The following is a 16,535-nucleotide window of genomic DNA, read 5'->3' as shown; positions in this document are numbered from 1 at the left end:
AATTCAACCCAGATATTTTTTTCAAGAATATCTTCTATGCAGGCCCACTAGTTGAAACAAGGCATTCTGATTAATATCACCGTTGCTGTATATGAGTTAAGCAGGAAAAATCCACACGTTTTAGTCATCTCATGGGGTGGCCATTTTGTCACTTGAAAATTACATCACAGTTGTTCAGGGCTCAGATAACGACCAATCCTAGCTCAGCTTCTCTGGATTGAAAGGAGCCAGATGAAGTTGATCGGGATGCCTCCAGTACGCCTCCCTGGTGAGGTGTTCCGGGCTAGTCCCACCGGGAGGAGGCTCCGGGGGTGACCCAAGACACGCTGGAGCAATTATGTCTTCAGGTTGGCCTGGGAAAACCACGGGATCCCCTCGGTGGAGCTGGACGAAGTGGCTGAGGAGAGGGAAGTCTTGGCTTCCCTGTTCAAGATGCTGCCCCCGCGACCCGACCCCGGATAAGCAAAGATAATGGATGGATGGAATAAAATAGAGAACTGTGTGTGTGTGCCTATGCAAGTGTGTATAAGACAAAGATGGTGTTTGTCAGCTCCCTGCCATAGCACTGAGGCGGATGCACATACCCAGTGTGTTTGCACAGCATGCACTAAAGACACAAATAGGAAGCTGCTGCACATAGGGGTTGTGGCGGAAACATTTCCCGATTCGATGTCCAGCACTCCATACAGTGCTCCTGCTTGTTAACCATGAACATTTTTTTGCGTCTGCTCAGCAAGCTTGCTTTACACATCGATGCTCTATGAACTCCCATTTCTATTTTTTCTCATTGCCTGAGGCAAAACATGTTACTCTAAATCTTGTAAGCACATAGATGCAGTGACTTTCCACAAATAGTGACTGGATATCTTGAGTAGACTAATTCAGTGTGTGGGGTGACGCTCGTGATGCACTCCTCGCAAGTGTTGACTTTATAACTGTGTGTGTAACTGATCATAGCTGTTTTGGGATCATTCATGGCTCACTTGGTAGCAAACTTAACATATGTGCAATGACAGAGACGATGACTGAAATCCATGACTGAAGCCACTACATTGTGGTATATCTTCCATTTATTTTAAATTCTAAAAAAATGTGTACCTATTGGAAAATACTTAGTCATTCAACTGGCACAACAGAGCAGATGCTTTGGATATCCAATAGTCGCTTGATCGGTTTGACGGAAGCATTACAGTCACAACAAAATTAGTTGAGTGTCCTAGAGGGAGAGAAAAATGCAGAATGGGGAAGAAATTTGTCATGCTTCAATTTTGACATGAACATTGGGCATCATATGTGAGGGTGCTGGATGAAGTATGCACCTGTGGTGGAAAGAGTTCCTGCTCTAACTGAAGTCTTGTACAGTGGCGCATGGTAGAGCTCGGGCTCGGGCTCGTAGTTCTGTTGTGGCTCAAAGTGAACAACTGGAAGAATGGCATTCATCACTCGAGGTAATGCATCCTCGATCACCATATTGTCATCATCCCAGCGACTAGCATCCATGAACATGCCGTGTACGAGCACACCGTTCTCAGGCATTGGCAACTACAACCACAAATAAGAAACACTGACAGTAATTGCGTTGTATTTTGTACTCATCCAACAATGCACTCACAAATACCAGGATCTGCAACCTCTGAACAATTGTTCAAATTTTTAGGTCATATCCGAAAGCGTTGAAGCATTCTGATTGGTATTCACATCTGCTTTGCTCACAGATTGGTAACCATTGTAGGTGGGTCCGCAATAAACTGGGGTCCACTGAATTACAAACAATAATACAGCTATTCGGTCGTTTCTGCCCGTTACATGGCACGAGTGATCAGCCCGCAACACACACAATATATCTGTTCCCGCGATTTAAGCTTAGTTAAAAGTTCAAGACCCAACTGCCCATACACATATTGTCTTTTTTGCCACAGTAGTAGCTAGCAGTATTTATAATTACACATGCACTACTGAAAATACACACACTTTCTGTTACCAAAATGTGGAGTGAATCATGAGTGCCTCAGTGAATTGGAATGGAAAGCCGCCCTTGATGAAGCAAATAGTGCTGGTTAAATTATATGGCTGTCAATGTGGCAAATTATGCATCCAGACTTGGATATTTATTTAAATCATTCACGCGCACTGTGCAACCAGATTAAATTTTTACTAGCACACTGAGAAAATGGAAGCAGTTGCGAGGGTAATGGTGGCAGTGTTGATGCCCTGCTACAAGGTGACTTCAACTTCAACCAAAGTTATCTTCTGTTTGGATACGTGTACTTTGAATGAAGTATTGCATTCAGGTATTTTATACAAGACAGATTTTTACACATTTCAAAAATAAATAGCATCTAAAAAGGCATGATCATTATGTGGTGACTCTGTACCTCCAAGTCCATCGGAAGTTCAGCGTTGCTGTTCAGATTGCGAAGAGCCTCGGCCACAACGGTCTGGTCCCTGTACACAGGCACCATGTTGAAGCGGAAGTTCAGCTCATCGATGGGCAAATTGTACTGCCGGGCGTGATTCTGCAGGACTGCTACATGTCAACAGTTAGGAGAGAATATCTGTGTTACCTCAAAAAGTGTTTTTTCGTCAAACACGCTTGTTGGCCTTATAATACTCCGAGCTGTGAAAAAGGATCTTTTTAACAAACTCAACACATATGGTATCAATTACCATGCAATAGCCATAACTTCAGAACAATATACTGGCAGTTTAGAGATTGTCCATAACATTATGGTCCATTAAAGCATGACAAGGAAACATTTTTAGTGCAGCAACGACATACCAGTTAGAAATCCCTGAGGAAAGAAGAATCCAGATATCCAAAAAGATTTGGGGTGGCCACGTGTGATCCAAGTCTAAAAGGAGATTAACAAAAAAATAGATAAATCTAATTAAACTTGTTTTTAAATAACTCAGGCAATGTGCATGCATTTCAGCCATCTAATTGCATATGAAAGAAAATTAGAGGAGTGGTGCAACTGGCACAGTGTGTAGAACGAGTCGTCCCCACTCACTTCCCCACTCACAATTGTGACGTTATCTTCTTCCTTGGGGCTTCGTTTGGAATATGTGCGGAAAGAGAGGGCACACATTTTCAAATGAGACCGTCTCATCAAAGACATTTTTGTGTTGGGGGAGATGTACATTGCAAAAGTCGTAAGATACCCAGGATGTGCTTATGTTATTAGAGTTTTCAAATTTCAAGAGTAAAGTACACGTGCGCACAAACAAGTGCTTGGATGCACATAAAAATGAAGGACTTCATTGAACATAAGAGTGTCTGATACAAACTTATCACTAGCTAGAAGAAGTGAATCACTGTATGGTCAGCGAGATGAAGTTTGCTTACATTATTTTATTATTTTCTTTTTTTGCACGTAGGTTTTCTGTCACCAAAAAAGAGGCAACAACAGATTTGTTGTCAAGTGGAGGTTTGCAGGTTCGAGATCAGTTGGGGAATCAAACTACAGACATTTGGTTGCTCTGACTGCAACACGGTTCAATTCAATTTTGCTAAAATGCCCTTTAGCAAGGCAGCCAACCCTCCCTCATAAACTGCTTCAAAGTGTGACACTTGTGCATGGCTTCTCTCTGACACTTCTCCAATGCCACAAAATCCGGTGTATATGAGTGTGTAAAGAATCTATTTTGAGTAGTGCTTGTAACAAAACACAAGAGTATACATGAGTTAAGAGTTTATCCTCTGACGATCAAGAAAACATGAAATAATAATAAAAAAAAAAAAAACCTCAACAAAGTAGATCCTGATGTAAAGGTCTTTGACCCAAGAAGCTAAGCCTTTTAGAGATGGGTAGGAGGAGTTTGACCATTGGGCAGGAACATTGTTGTTAACAAAGCTTGTGTAGATCCGGTCCATCTCCTCGGACATCACCACCAGACCTCCAATGGCCTTCTGCAGAGTTATGAGAGATACCTGGAAACACAAAATTGCTTTCATCACTTTAAAGCTGCAGTATTTTACATAGTTTACATGAGATGTATCAGTAATTACTTTCCGTAGTTCCCATCACTTTTCCCAAATCCTTTATTTTTCCTCTCTTTGTCTCTGTTTCCCTTTCCTTTATCTCTCTATATCAAGCGGGCGTCCAGTAACTGAATGGTTGGCTGTTCAAATTCACTCATTCAAGACACTTCACCCACCTTACCTCCAGTGTCACTCACACTGGTGTACGGCTGGGTATGAATGTTTGGTGGTGGTCGGAGCGGCCGTTGATGCCACGCTTCTGTCAGCCTGCCCTACTGGCCAGCTGTGGCTGCAGAACGTAGTTTAACACCACCAGAGCGTGAATGTGTGAGTGCATGCCTAATGTATCCACTATGAAGCGTCTCTGAGTGCCCAGAAAAGTGCTGTATAAAGCTGATGCATTATTATTATTATTATTAGCAACCTTTGGTTCCAGACCCTCATTTGGCTCTTTCATCCATCTGTTGTGGCTCTCTGTTTCGTTGGAAAATAAATACAAATTTGATTGAGTTTTAAATCATGCATTTCTAAATTTGAACATTATGGTGCTCTTTGGTGGAAGATCCCAGTCCGACCCGGCAGACTCAACCGTGTTGTGAGGGTCTCCTAAAAACGGCTGGCAGACGCCAGTCAGGAATTTTGACTTCCACCTGCCACAGAACTTCACCTACATCCCAGGGGAGGCGGGGACACTGAGTCCTAGTGGACAATGTTCCGCGCCTTCATTGTTGAGGCGGCCGACCGGAACTGGGGCCGAAAGATGGTCGGTGCCTGACGTAGCGGCAAATCTCGAACCCATTGGTGGACTCCAGCGGTGAGGCATGCTGTCCAGCTGAGGGAGGAGTCCAACTGGGCCTTTTGGGCCGGTGGGACTCCGGAGGCAGCTGATGGGTACCGGCTGGCAAGCACAACGCAGCTTTGGTGGTTGCTCAAGCAAATATTGCACCAATCTGTACATATATACATATTATCGAAATTCACCTTTGGCGCTGGACAGTAGAAAATTGAATACTGGGAAATGTTTGCAACAATTTTTCATTGGGTTTGGTCCATTTGATTCGCCTACTACTCCAGCAGTTGGCAAAAGGTCCCAAAAAGTGGCAAAGGTGTGGGAAATAGTGGCTAATCTTCGCAATACTGTTCCAAATATTCACCATTTGGGGTGTAACGGTACGCTAAAATAACATTTCGGTTAGGTTTCTTGAAACTTCAGTTCGGTATTTTTTCGGTACAAAAAAAGTTTTTTTTTTTTTTTTTTTAAATATATTTATTTTGAAAATAAAAGTGAACCATTCAGGTGATATTCTATAAAATTACACTAAAATGATAGAATAGTATAGAATAATAATAAAACAAAGATGTCTTAATTTTCTAAACTGTTAAGAAATCATTAACACTCAGGAGCAGCAGCCTATGACACATCTAAGCATTCAAGTTAAAGACAAGTTGTCATTACAGTATATGTATACACTTTTTGTGATGAAAAAACTACATAACAGTTACAATTATTGCTAACTATATTAGAACTCTTTTCATAATGAAAAGAATACAGTAACTTTAAAAAGTCTTTATGAAATTATATACACTTTTTAGGCATGGAAATGTTTGAATGTTAAACAGCATATGATAAATCTCGCTATTTAAGTTTGAAGTTTTGGGCGAAAAAGACTGCTTTCTTCCTCCTGGAAGAAACATTCACAGTCGGATGATGCCGTATTAAGTGCATTATTATGTTCGACGTGCTACCTGCAACATAGTTGCCGATCTCCATGTAGCAATGTCGGCACACAACTTTGGGACTTATACACGTACCGTACCGCATCAGCGATTTTAAAAGGAAAGCCAAAATGTTCCCAAACAGGAGACTGCAGTGTACGGGGGGAGCTGTGGCTTGTTTGCGTTTGCCATAATAATGCCATTTATCCATGCATTTATGATTTATCATGGCTTTTGGCGTACCGGCCCCTCATCTGTGCCCCCACTCTTCTACACGTGCAACACTCAATACACCGTGTGAAAACTCACCTATTTGCGCCTACGCCCGTGCTAATAATAAAAACTGATCAGAAACAGTTCGCAAGTGGACCGAACCGAATATGCCGTACCGAAACGTATTAATACACCCACGTATACCGTTACACCCCTAGTCACCATACGTCTTTCGCAAACTTTCCCAAACATTTGCTCATTGTATCGAAGCTAGGCATGTCAAGAGATTAAAAAAAAAAAGAGAAATTAATTAAAGAGACGGTGGGTCCGGGATGGCCATGTTTTCACAAACAATATTTTTTGATTAGGAAAATGACAAGAGTTGTCATTTTGTCATGTCATGTCATCTTCCAAACCGCTTATCCTATACAGGGTCGCGGGGAGGTGCTGGAGCCTATGCCAGCTGTCAACGGGCAAAGGCAGACTACACCCTGAACTGGTCGCCAGCCAGTCGCAGGGCACACACAGACACCGTCACTGAGCGGGAACCGATCCCACACTGCCCGCACACAACTCAGGCGTGTGTACCACTACACTATCAGTGCCATTGAGTTGTCATTTTCTATTTTATCAATAAATTTGGGAGAAATTAGGAAATAGGTGACTCCATGAATAACGCCCCTTGTTAATGAGGAGAATGGCCCCGCCCCCTACCATTCTATCCTTGTTCGGCCGGAGTCATGGGAGTAGCCGATTCCAAACTCTCCATTGGAAATCATTGTACTTTCATTGCTTATAACGTCCAAAAACAGTGATCAATTGGCACCAAAATTTATGTGGACATCTCTACTAATGCCCACTTCAACATATCAAAAGAATTAACCCCTCCATGGCTGATTTATATGAGAATGAGGAAATGTGGAAGTGAACACAGCTACATAGATTTAGGCTGGGACCAGCACACACTGCTGCTTTGCTTAATAATAAAAAAATTTAAAAAAACACTACTTCTTTGCTGATCACGGTTAGGACGGGCGAGGCATTAAACATCAGTCAGGTCATTTACAGAGACTGAAGTGGAAATGAGACGTGCACATTTATTTGGATGAGGAATGGCCCCAATTTTTTGACTGACAACACGCCATCCAATTTGGAACGTAAACAACCAAAAAAGTACGTTCCAATGCGGCCACACTCGTTTGTGGAGTCAGCCTCGCTGGAACTTTTTGTTCGCTGAACATTGACGCTTGTTCGATGAGGGCTTAACTCTCTGGCGGCTGCAAGCTGTGTCTTGGCGACTGCTTGGGAGGCAACCCTGCGACATGAAGATTGACGCAGGCTGAACGTAGAGTAAGGAGCTAATGTTGTTGTGTTAACACCTATTGTTTTAATGACCTGAAGCTAGTTGTTGCTATTTGCCGTCCTATTATCCTACTTTTAGCCGGGGAGGGAAGAGGGGGGCGTAAAGCTCCAATCTGCCTGCTGCTGCTGCAAGCCGCCGTCTCCCTCCTGAGAGTTGACACGAGTTTAGCGTCGCTAAATGTCAGAAATATAACCAGTCGGGGTTCGTGTGCGCATTCATGCTCTTGTCCGCTCCAGCTTGTGAAAGTGGAGGAGCAATCGCCATGGTATTTTTGATTTTGTGGAGGTAATCATGATGACATCACGTTTTATGTCAATAAATCCAAACTATTGTACAGAACACTTTTCTACTTTCACAGGTTGAAGTGGACAAGAGTAGTAATGTGCATTTGCATTTTGGTGGCAATCGGTCGCCGTTTTAGACAACAGAACTGACAAAGGGATATTACCACGCTTGGCTCCCTCCCGTGACGTAGACCGCTGAGACCGAAAACATAATATAAGACACGCCCCAGAAAGGGGTAGGGCAATTTGTCATAAATCTAATCACAAAAAAAGCCCTTAAATCACTACAGTCTTTTGGGTGGGGGGGCAATTTAGTACTGATGTCCTTTTTACATGCAAACCTATTATATAAGTGCCAATGTTAAGCTCACCCAAGTGTCTCCTTAATTATGATCTGTAATTAATTGATCTAGTTAATCTATTTTTTAATCTCACTTAAAAATTGCTGAGAAAAGACCCCCATTGTCTGGATGTATGTATCTGTATTCATGGTGTATATTTTTTTTCCAATTACCCAGTCATTTGCCACCTTGAGGAACTGTTTTTCGCATTTATCAGCCAAGTCCCTGGTTTCACCAAAACATCAAGCTTGCTTTTCTTTTCACCGTCATACATCTTGCTGATTTTAGTTATTGCAGCAGTCCTGCACGGTGGCTTGTATGATGGCTCATCGGATGCTGTGTGAAACACCTCAATTAATCCCTTTTTTTCAACCATGTTGATAGGCCTGCAGTTCATTGCTATTCGCTTTGCAAGAACATTCGACCCCTGTCGGTCGCAGGCTTGCTCCTACACGGGCTGTTCTCGAGTTTAGTTTAGTGCTTTGCAATGGCTCGCTACATTAGCGTCTTTGTTGTTATCATTAGCTGTAGCTTTAGTCGCGGCTGGTTGTTTTGCATTGATGTGGTAGGCTTGAACAGCTTCTTTGGTAAGGAAAGTTCTTTTTAAAAAGACGGCATATCATTCTGGCTTTATCAGTAGTGCCATCAGGGCGTTTTTTTAATTTACCAATCATTGGACCAACAACTCTCACATGCTCCTCCATTTTCATGTCTTCTCTCTGCTCCTGAACTTGCCATCCCACCTACAATAGGAGCCCATCAGGTTATGCCAAACACAATGACAGCCAATCGGTGTCCACTTCAGGATGTGACACTATTAAGATATAGTGCTAGTTAAATTAGATGGCTGTTAATGTGGCAAATTATGCATCCAGACTTGGATATATATTTATTTAATTTATACAGGATGGATTTAACTTAACGCACGTTTCCACCTTCTGTGTGCAGTCTGACAGACGGGCACAGAGAAAACCATTGTTTTTTACACCCCCAATAACTCAAGCACAAGCCGCATGTATCAAAATGGATCTAATCCTCATAGGGAAAACAGTAAAGTTAGAGATTAAAAATTTGATTAATGTGATTTTAAAAAATAACGCTTTAACTGTGACTGTAATTAATTGATCGCAATTAATGCACTATTTTGACACCCCTAATCAAAGCATCGCTAAAAGTTGATAGACGTTGCTAATGACGGAGGCGACCACCTGAATTTTGCCAACATTTGGCAGAAAAGTTGATTCATCCAACATTCGCTACCTTTGCAAGCATTTGCCGCTCAGTGAGACACGGGTTTACTGACAAAAAAAAGAACATATTCGACATTGAGATCTCAAGTAGGCTACTGTCACAAATGCAAACTATTTGACAGTGATCCAAATAAAAGTGTCACCTGTGTTCTGTGCACAAGGAACCTCTGCAGCTGCGGTGGACAGACGAGTATAAACAAAATCTATCCCCCTTTGGAATAAAATGTTTCCAGACTCTATAGCAAATTTGCAGGGAGCTAAAAAGCCTTGCTAATAGTCATCATGAACTGCTCAGCATCTATAGTAATTGTGAACTGCTTCTACAAATGCTAGTGAAAATAGTGCCACAAGCAAAATACTGGTGTCATTTGCTGAAATCATTCTTATCATTACCCTTAGTAAGCGAATCAGTTTGGTGAATCTGTCGGCCTCCTGGCCCAGCACAGTTGTTAGGGAGTTGACACGACCGTTATCGTCTCTGTCGAATAAACTTTCAAGCGCCTCATCCATGTCAATGCGGTCTACACACACACACACACACACACACACACACATGCACACACAAACACGCACACATACATATAAAGATAAATAAATAACTGGTGTCTCCAATGACCAAAAAAATGCTGTGTGTTTTCGTACCGGGTAGCTTAGCAAGTATAGCTTCGGCAAGCTCACACACAATCTCGTCATTGCTTTTGGCTCCTAGTTGGGCTGAAGAGCGAGGATTAACATCTAGAATAGTGTTGATCAGATTCATGGTTTCTTGGCGCTGCGGAGACAAATATATGTATAGTACAGGGAGGACATAATTGAAGATTTTTTTTTTTTCAATATAAAATCACATTTCAATCGCATATTTATTTATTTATTTATTTATTTTACAGTATTTTCATTTACAAGGCTACTATTAGTATGGATATTTATTCCAAATTCCATTCAACAGAAAATGTATACTAAATTAACTACTATATACAAAAATGTTAATGGTAAATTAAGTGCTCATGACAGAATAACTCCATAATGGCTGGGAGATGAAAGCTGACAATTCCTAATTGTGTCTTTTGTTTTATAGCTGTAAACTCCATACCTGGAAGGCCAGGTTGGCATTTTCATGCATACCAAAGACCTCTGGGTCATCAATGATTGGAAGGTTCTCAATGTACTCTATATATAAATCCAGTGTGTCTAACGCAGGGGCATAGTAGACACCTAATGAACAGGAGAAACCATCAAATCAGAGGAACATACAGTTAAAATAACAACAGTCCAACATGACAAGATCAGTCCCCGTTATGGAATAAATTGTGTTACTACATGGCAAAATCATTTAGCAGTAGGTCTGGTAGAGTCTTAGAAAATCAACACACCCAACATTTTTTATATGCACGCTCCTGATTCTGTGCAACTGAATAATTAATTGAAAGTCTTGTTCAAAATAGCAACAGCATGGAGTTCAATTATCGTTAATTTAGTAACTGTGAAGTTCATGAACGGTCATGGGCCAAATGGAAATTTAAGAGGTACCGGATTCTGAGAAAGTGTAGCAAGGCCCCAGGGTTTTAGGGGAAAAGAAGCCTTTCAGGACTGTTCTCAGGCAGCGTTGGTCCCAGACATCTGTCACTCTGCCTCCATATGTGATCTCACCTGGGGATACACACTCACATTTGACCAAGTTGCTCCTTCCACAAGAGAAGGATCGGTAACACGCTGGATTAATTAACACAATTTAAAACATCAATTAGCTTTCTATTGGTGCACTCAGTATCATATCACATTATTTCACAAATTCATCCATCCACACTGTATACCACTTCTTAAAGGTCACAGGGAGCTGGAGACTAGCTGTGTTCAGGCGAAAAGCCAGCTGCACCCTGGACAGGTCATCGGTCAATAATGTACAGAGACAGACAATTCACATTCATCATTAAATGGGACCTGAACCGACACTGTGTAAGGTGAGTGAACAACAACAAAAGTCAGTGACTTATTTCAGAAATATGAAACTTGATTCTATTAAATTGGAAATTGTTTGATTAATTCAGTTTATACTGACGGGTGGATCGTGTGGAACACAACTATGTGAAAATAAATCCAGCATTTATCACATTGCAGCATCAAGGTGAATATTTCATTGTCAAATCTTTAAATACAGTAATTGTGATACCATCGTGTATTAAGGTTCACCTACTAGTGATGTATGTAAGAGCATCCCAGGGAATAGTGTCATCTTTGCAGTAGAGGTTGAGGTTGAGCAGAGCACACTCCCTGTCACTGTCACTGAACTCATATGGAATGTTCCAGCCAAGAGGACCAAACTTTTTGCGCTCCTGAAGTGCATACAAACAAGGTAAACGTTTAAAAGTCTATAAATACACAAGAAAGCAAAATGACAAAATAGTGAATTGGTATTTTTCTTTTGAACCTGAATGATTGCATGGAAAAAGCAGATTCCAAAGACCATCCTCTTCCAGTCCAGCCCCAGTATGTGCTCTTCAAAGAAATTGTTGGAGATCTCTGTGAAGGCTCGACGAATGTTGGCGCGTAGGCCTTTAGGAGGTTCATTTGTCACCTTGAAGAATCGAACACAGGCAAAGGGAATCAATAATTACATAATGAATCTTTTTTTCCAAATAGTTCATTGTTTTGTCAGGTCATTGCATTGTAACCACAAAAAAGAAGAGTGGCAACTATTGACACCCCTAAATCTGAATGAAATTAAGTGAATGTACAGTTATTACACGAACATTTTCTGGCTAGGGCACTTAATATTCAAGCCGATGTTTACCTTGACAGAGTTTTGTAGCACTGTAACTGGAAACACTTTAGTAGGCATGGAACTGAGAAACAAACGGAAGTTCTCGTGGATTATGGTGTCTGCGTAGGAAAAGAATGCCTCACTCAATATATAGAACATACACTACGACATAAATAAAATAAATGTGGCAAATGTTCTGCTGTTGTATCCCATGGCTAAGAGAAGTGTTTTGTAAAAGGAAAGAGGATGACTGTTCAATTTTACATTGACCACATGGACAGCAAGTTCAAATAATATCAGTTGACGAGGGTGTGTGTGATAGTGTGTGTGTTACCAGGCTCTGCGAAGGTCTTAATGATCTCTTCCATGGGAAGCATCCAAGAGACTGCTAAATGACAGTTTTGCAAGAAAACCCAGCCTCCGTCCCCTAATGCTGATTTAATCATTTTCTCTGCTATGGGCCCCTGTCCTTGACCCAGTGAAATGGATTCAACCCTAATGGTTACAGAGAAAGGATTATTTTAATATACAGTATGGCTGTACAGTATCAAAACCATCTTTATTACATCAATTTATAGATAGTGAATTAATTAATGAATTTCTTAAAGGGCATTTAAAGTTATTATTTGTTTCTACTAAAGGGAGACGTTTTTTCGGGGATCCCATGGGATTCCCACAGGATGGAGTCAGCTTTATTGAAAAGATGTGAAGTTACCTGTACATCCTTTGATAGAGCTAAACGATAAATTGAAGACATCGGGCATAGTCACAGCTATATATAACTATATTATTAAAAAAATTCTTATTACAAAAAACATTAGCATTTGATGTGATTCGGTGTAGGGAAATACAGTATTAGACTGTGATCCCAACTTTGACTGGAGTAATGATATCTAATGAGAAATCCGGATCATCATCTTATTCAGCAAACCTGTCACCGATTATTTGGCAGCAGGTTGCCTCTGATTCATCATTATAAATCGCACAGACTATCCCATTAAATCCTCAAATACTTCCATCCATCCATCATCCAGGCTGCTTAATCTCAAGAGGGTTGCGGGTGAGCAGGAGCGGAGGCGGTGTACACCCTGAACTGGTTGCCAATCGGGGGGCACACACAGAACCCTGGAACTCTGTACTGTAAGGCAGATGTGCTAACCATATATGTATGTATGTATATATATATATATATATATATATATATATATATATATATATATATATATATATATATATATATGTGTAATTTTTTATTATGGCATGTGAGTAAATTAGAGCAAGACTTGGAAGAAGTCATGTCATGTCATGTCATGTCATCTTGACTACACCCCGAACTGGTTGCCAGCCAGTCGCAGGGCACACACAGACACCGTCACTGAGCGGGAATCGATCCCACGCTGCCCGCACACAACTCGGGCGTGTGTGCCACTACACTATCAGTGGACACTTGGAAGAAGTGTTTGATTTAAAATGCTTTTCATGATTTCATTTTTTATTTTTTTGGATTTGTAAGTATTTATTTGTTATAAATTGCAGGACATGAAATGTTGAGACCCAAAGGTCTGGTTAGGGAAGGGGATATTTTACATCTGTATGTATTATATGTGTGTATTCTGTTAACTTTTTTCATTGTGTGTTTTGTATGAAAATGAAAAACATTAATAAAAACGTTTCATCACCAAAAAATAAACAGAGGTGGGAATTTTACTAAATTTTGTCGGTCCGTCATTCATCATCCGTCAGCGGCCTGGGTACCCGTCCATCATTCGCCAGTCTGTCATTTTTTCAAGCCAAATCGAACTGTAATCATCAGTTGGTCAGTCCATCAATTAATCCATCAGAAGTCCATCAGTCAATCTCCCCACCCCCAAAAAAACATGTCAGCAAAATGGGCGTCTGTCAGTACTTGACTTGGTTACTGACTATTATTCTGACGGACGAAAATTCACTTCAGTCATTGTTTAGTCATTTTTTTTAAAGTATCCTGTCAATCGTCAGCAAAACGGGCGTCCGTCAGTGACTGACGGACGGAATGCCCGCCTCTGGTTATAAACGTCAAATTTATAATTTTATTTTCACTTTACAGGGACTTTAAACTGCCCTAAGTTGTAATGCAGCAAACACGTTTTGGCTTTGATGTGTGACATTGTCATTTTCAGAGTCATCTACATATCCAATTGCTCCACCTTTGACATGGTTTTACCTGTCAAGACAACCCCTCTCTTTTGCAAAACGCTGGAAGGCACCCATAGGGTCTGATCCGGTGCTCAGGATGAAGACCAGTGGCGTAGATGGAGACATGTCATTGTAGAGATTAGCCAAATCAATGGGAGGGTTTTCCACAAACTGCTTCCCTAAACTGACAATCACAAACTCTGTTGCTGCGAAAAGAACCTGGACAAAGGAGAAAGATACAATTTACACAATATTTGATCTTGATATTAGTTTGGTACCACAGCTTCAAATTCAATACCAACCACAGAAGAAACCTAGGGTAGGTGGAACTCAACTCTACTGCAGTCCATTAACTGGTTGATAAAACTTAATTGTGTGCAACAACAGAAATTGAATGAGAACACAAAATGGCCCGCTCTCAAACAAGGCTAGTCTTGTTCTTGTAAGAGTAAAAACTGCTGTTTTATTGTTTCTAAAGATGTTACATTTTATGGCATCATTAAGGATCCCACAAACAGAATATAGTGTTTACATTTCTCCTGGACGTTTTTAAAGTCTTATTATAGTAGCAGAAGATGCACAGTAGGTACCCTTGAAAACGCTGATTATGTTTTATTTGAAGGGCCAGACTTGTGATGTGATGGCTTATAAAAAAAAACAACCTTGCATCAGGATTTACTCAATAGGAGTACAGCACTTCACAAAGCGTCTCTCGGGTGACACTTTACATAAAATATACTTTTATGATACTTTCATATTGATGATCCTAACCTACCTTCTCTTCCATGAAGCTCTTGATAAGGACCAACTTTTGAAAAGAAGTCAGCCTTTCATTCCAGTAGCCTCGGATTCCAGTTTTTTGCTTGCCCTCTTCTGACAAATCAAGAGGTGGTAACTGTGACACATAGCCTTCCCAATTTTCTGGATTAAAAGATGTCTCAAAACGGCCTAAATGAAGGTAACACGGTCTAGTTAATACTCTAGAACCCTACAAGTTTTCATAACAAAGAGAAACAAATTACTGATCAGAGGCTGGGGTGCAACTTTACCAAGCTGAACATGGATGTGTGTTGCAATGATTTCTTTGGACATGCCCTTGAAGCAGGGCACTGACTCGTCCAGTTCGCAACATGTCTCCCAGTAATAATCACTTAGCCATGGGACATCTGGCCGCTCAGCAAATTCCTATAAGATATAAGACCAGGGTTGATTACAGGAGTGGGTGGGTGTTTGGCGTGCTGACAAAAAATTTCATCATAAATCTCGCAGTCGAAGTGACGTTGATGGATGTTCGTAAAAGACAATGGCACACAAAAGTGAGAAACACAGAAGGGAGGACACTATTAGAATGACAATCAGGACACCAGGCAGCCTGTATCCCCAGACCTGTTATCATTGCATAAAATGAAATGGCACACAAATGCAATCCTCCCGGGCCAGTTTTTATTGTGTCCAAACCTGACCATCAAAAGAGCTCCTTTTACAAGTTTCTCTCTAGGTCTACTCGCTGGCTGCGTAGTAGATAATGGTCTGGGTTAAATGGGAGGCCAAATCACCTTGGAAACACAACCTTCTAGGATTCCAGGAGTGGCCGCAGAGGCTACTAACAGGAGAGCTTTTGCATTTATTGTTGCATTTATTGTTGCAGAAGATTTCTGAAATATGAAAACATTACTGGGTGAGAACTATAGCCTATGTCTTGTAAAATAAGTGTGCATCCATTTTAAGACCCTTGGCGAGACATGTTTTTAAATATAGGACAACTTTTGTTAAGGAATTTTCTCAACTGAAGTTTTAATCAGATTCATGAAAAATTCTCCAGATAGCAGAATACTTGGCACTTGTGACAGCAAATCAATTTCCATGTAAATTCAAGTTCTCTCTATCTCTCCTCATTAGCATAACATATTTATTTGTTGTTATCCACCGTCGGAGCCTGAACAGGACTGACAAGAGGCATAAAATATACAAAAGCTAAAGGCAGCATGTGGAATATCACTTCAACACAAAAACGTGAGGGAATAAGGGCCAATTTGGACAACACAAGGACTATGCAGTATGCACCCCCTCCACATCCAGTAGTGCCATGGACATCACATCAAAGAGCTGAATCTTTTTTATTCCCAGTTTGACAGACAATAAGGACCAGATGCCGCTCCTATCATCTGATAATGCTACACCCATCCTAAATTCCCACAAGGTCAGACTCTGCGAGCTGGATATCAACCCAACCAAAGCTACAGAAACCTGGGTGTGTTTCCCAAAAACTGTGCTTGTACTTTTAACTTTTATTTTTAACCGATTCTTAACCAACCTCACAAGCCTTAATGACGATGGGCCTGAGGCTCTTACTCAACCAGGTAAAAGATTGGAGGGACTGCAAGATCATGCAATTAATTAAAACTGTCACACAAACTACACGCCACCGTTACCAGATTTCCAGGGGGACAAAT

At 41.0% G+C, this 16,535-nt stretch overlaps 1 protein-coding gene across 3 annotated transcripts in view; it reads right to left on the bottom strand.

Moving 5' to 3' along the window:
* Nucleotides 1–1,062: 1,062 nt before the first annotated feature.
* The window catches only part of dnah6 (dynein, axonemal, heavy chain 6), a 67,212-nt gene continuing 51,739 nt past the window's right edge, over nt 1,063–16,535 (bottom strand). For all 3 annotated transcript variants that reach the window (XM_086034276.1, XM_086034275.1, XM_086034277.1), the window contains 16 exons: nt 15,132–15,267; nt 14,858–15,030; nt 14,111–14,301; nt 12,242–12,402; nt 11,938–12,026; nt 11,575–11,721; nt 11,341–11,479; nt 10,677–10,796; nt 10,240–10,361; nt 9,792–9,921; nt 9,543–9,670; nt 3,746–3,931; nt 2,780–2,852; nt 2,376–2,527; nt 1,320–1,542; nt 1,063–1,216 (listed from right to left, as the gene is read on the bottom strand). In XM_086034276.1, the coding sequence (XP_085890402.1) occupies nt 1,113–1,216; nt 1,320–1,542; nt 2,376–2,527; nt 2,780–2,852; nt 3,746–3,931; nt 9,543–9,670; nt 9,792–9,921; nt 10,240–10,361; nt 10,677–10,796; nt 11,341–11,479; nt 11,575–11,721; nt 11,938–12,026; nt 12,242–12,402; nt 14,111–14,301; nt 14,858–15,030; nt 15,132–15,267 (2,274 nt within the window). In that variant the 3' untranslated portion in view covers nt 1,063–1,112. The remainder of the gene's footprint in view (nt 1,217–1,319; nt 1,543–2,375; nt 2,528–2,779; nt 2,853–3,745; nt 3,932–9,542; nt 9,671–9,791; nt 9,922–10,239; nt 10,362–10,676; nt 10,797–11,340; nt 11,480–11,574; nt 11,722–11,937; nt 12,027–12,241; nt 12,403–14,110; nt 14,302–14,857; nt 15,031–15,131; nt 15,268–16,535) is intronic.

Source organism: Filicampus tigris, chromosome 6 (assembly GCF_054856515.1).
Source record: "Filicampus tigris isolate MCC_2025a chromosome 6, RoL_Ftig_1.0, whole genome shotgun sequence".
In the NCBI taxonomy this organism is placed as follows: Eukaryota; Metazoa; Chordata; class Actinopteri; order Syngnathiformes; family Syngnathidae; genus Filicampus; species Filicampus tigris.
Note: the sequence above shows the minus strand (reverse complement) of the source record. Positions and strands in the feature narration are given on the sequence as shown.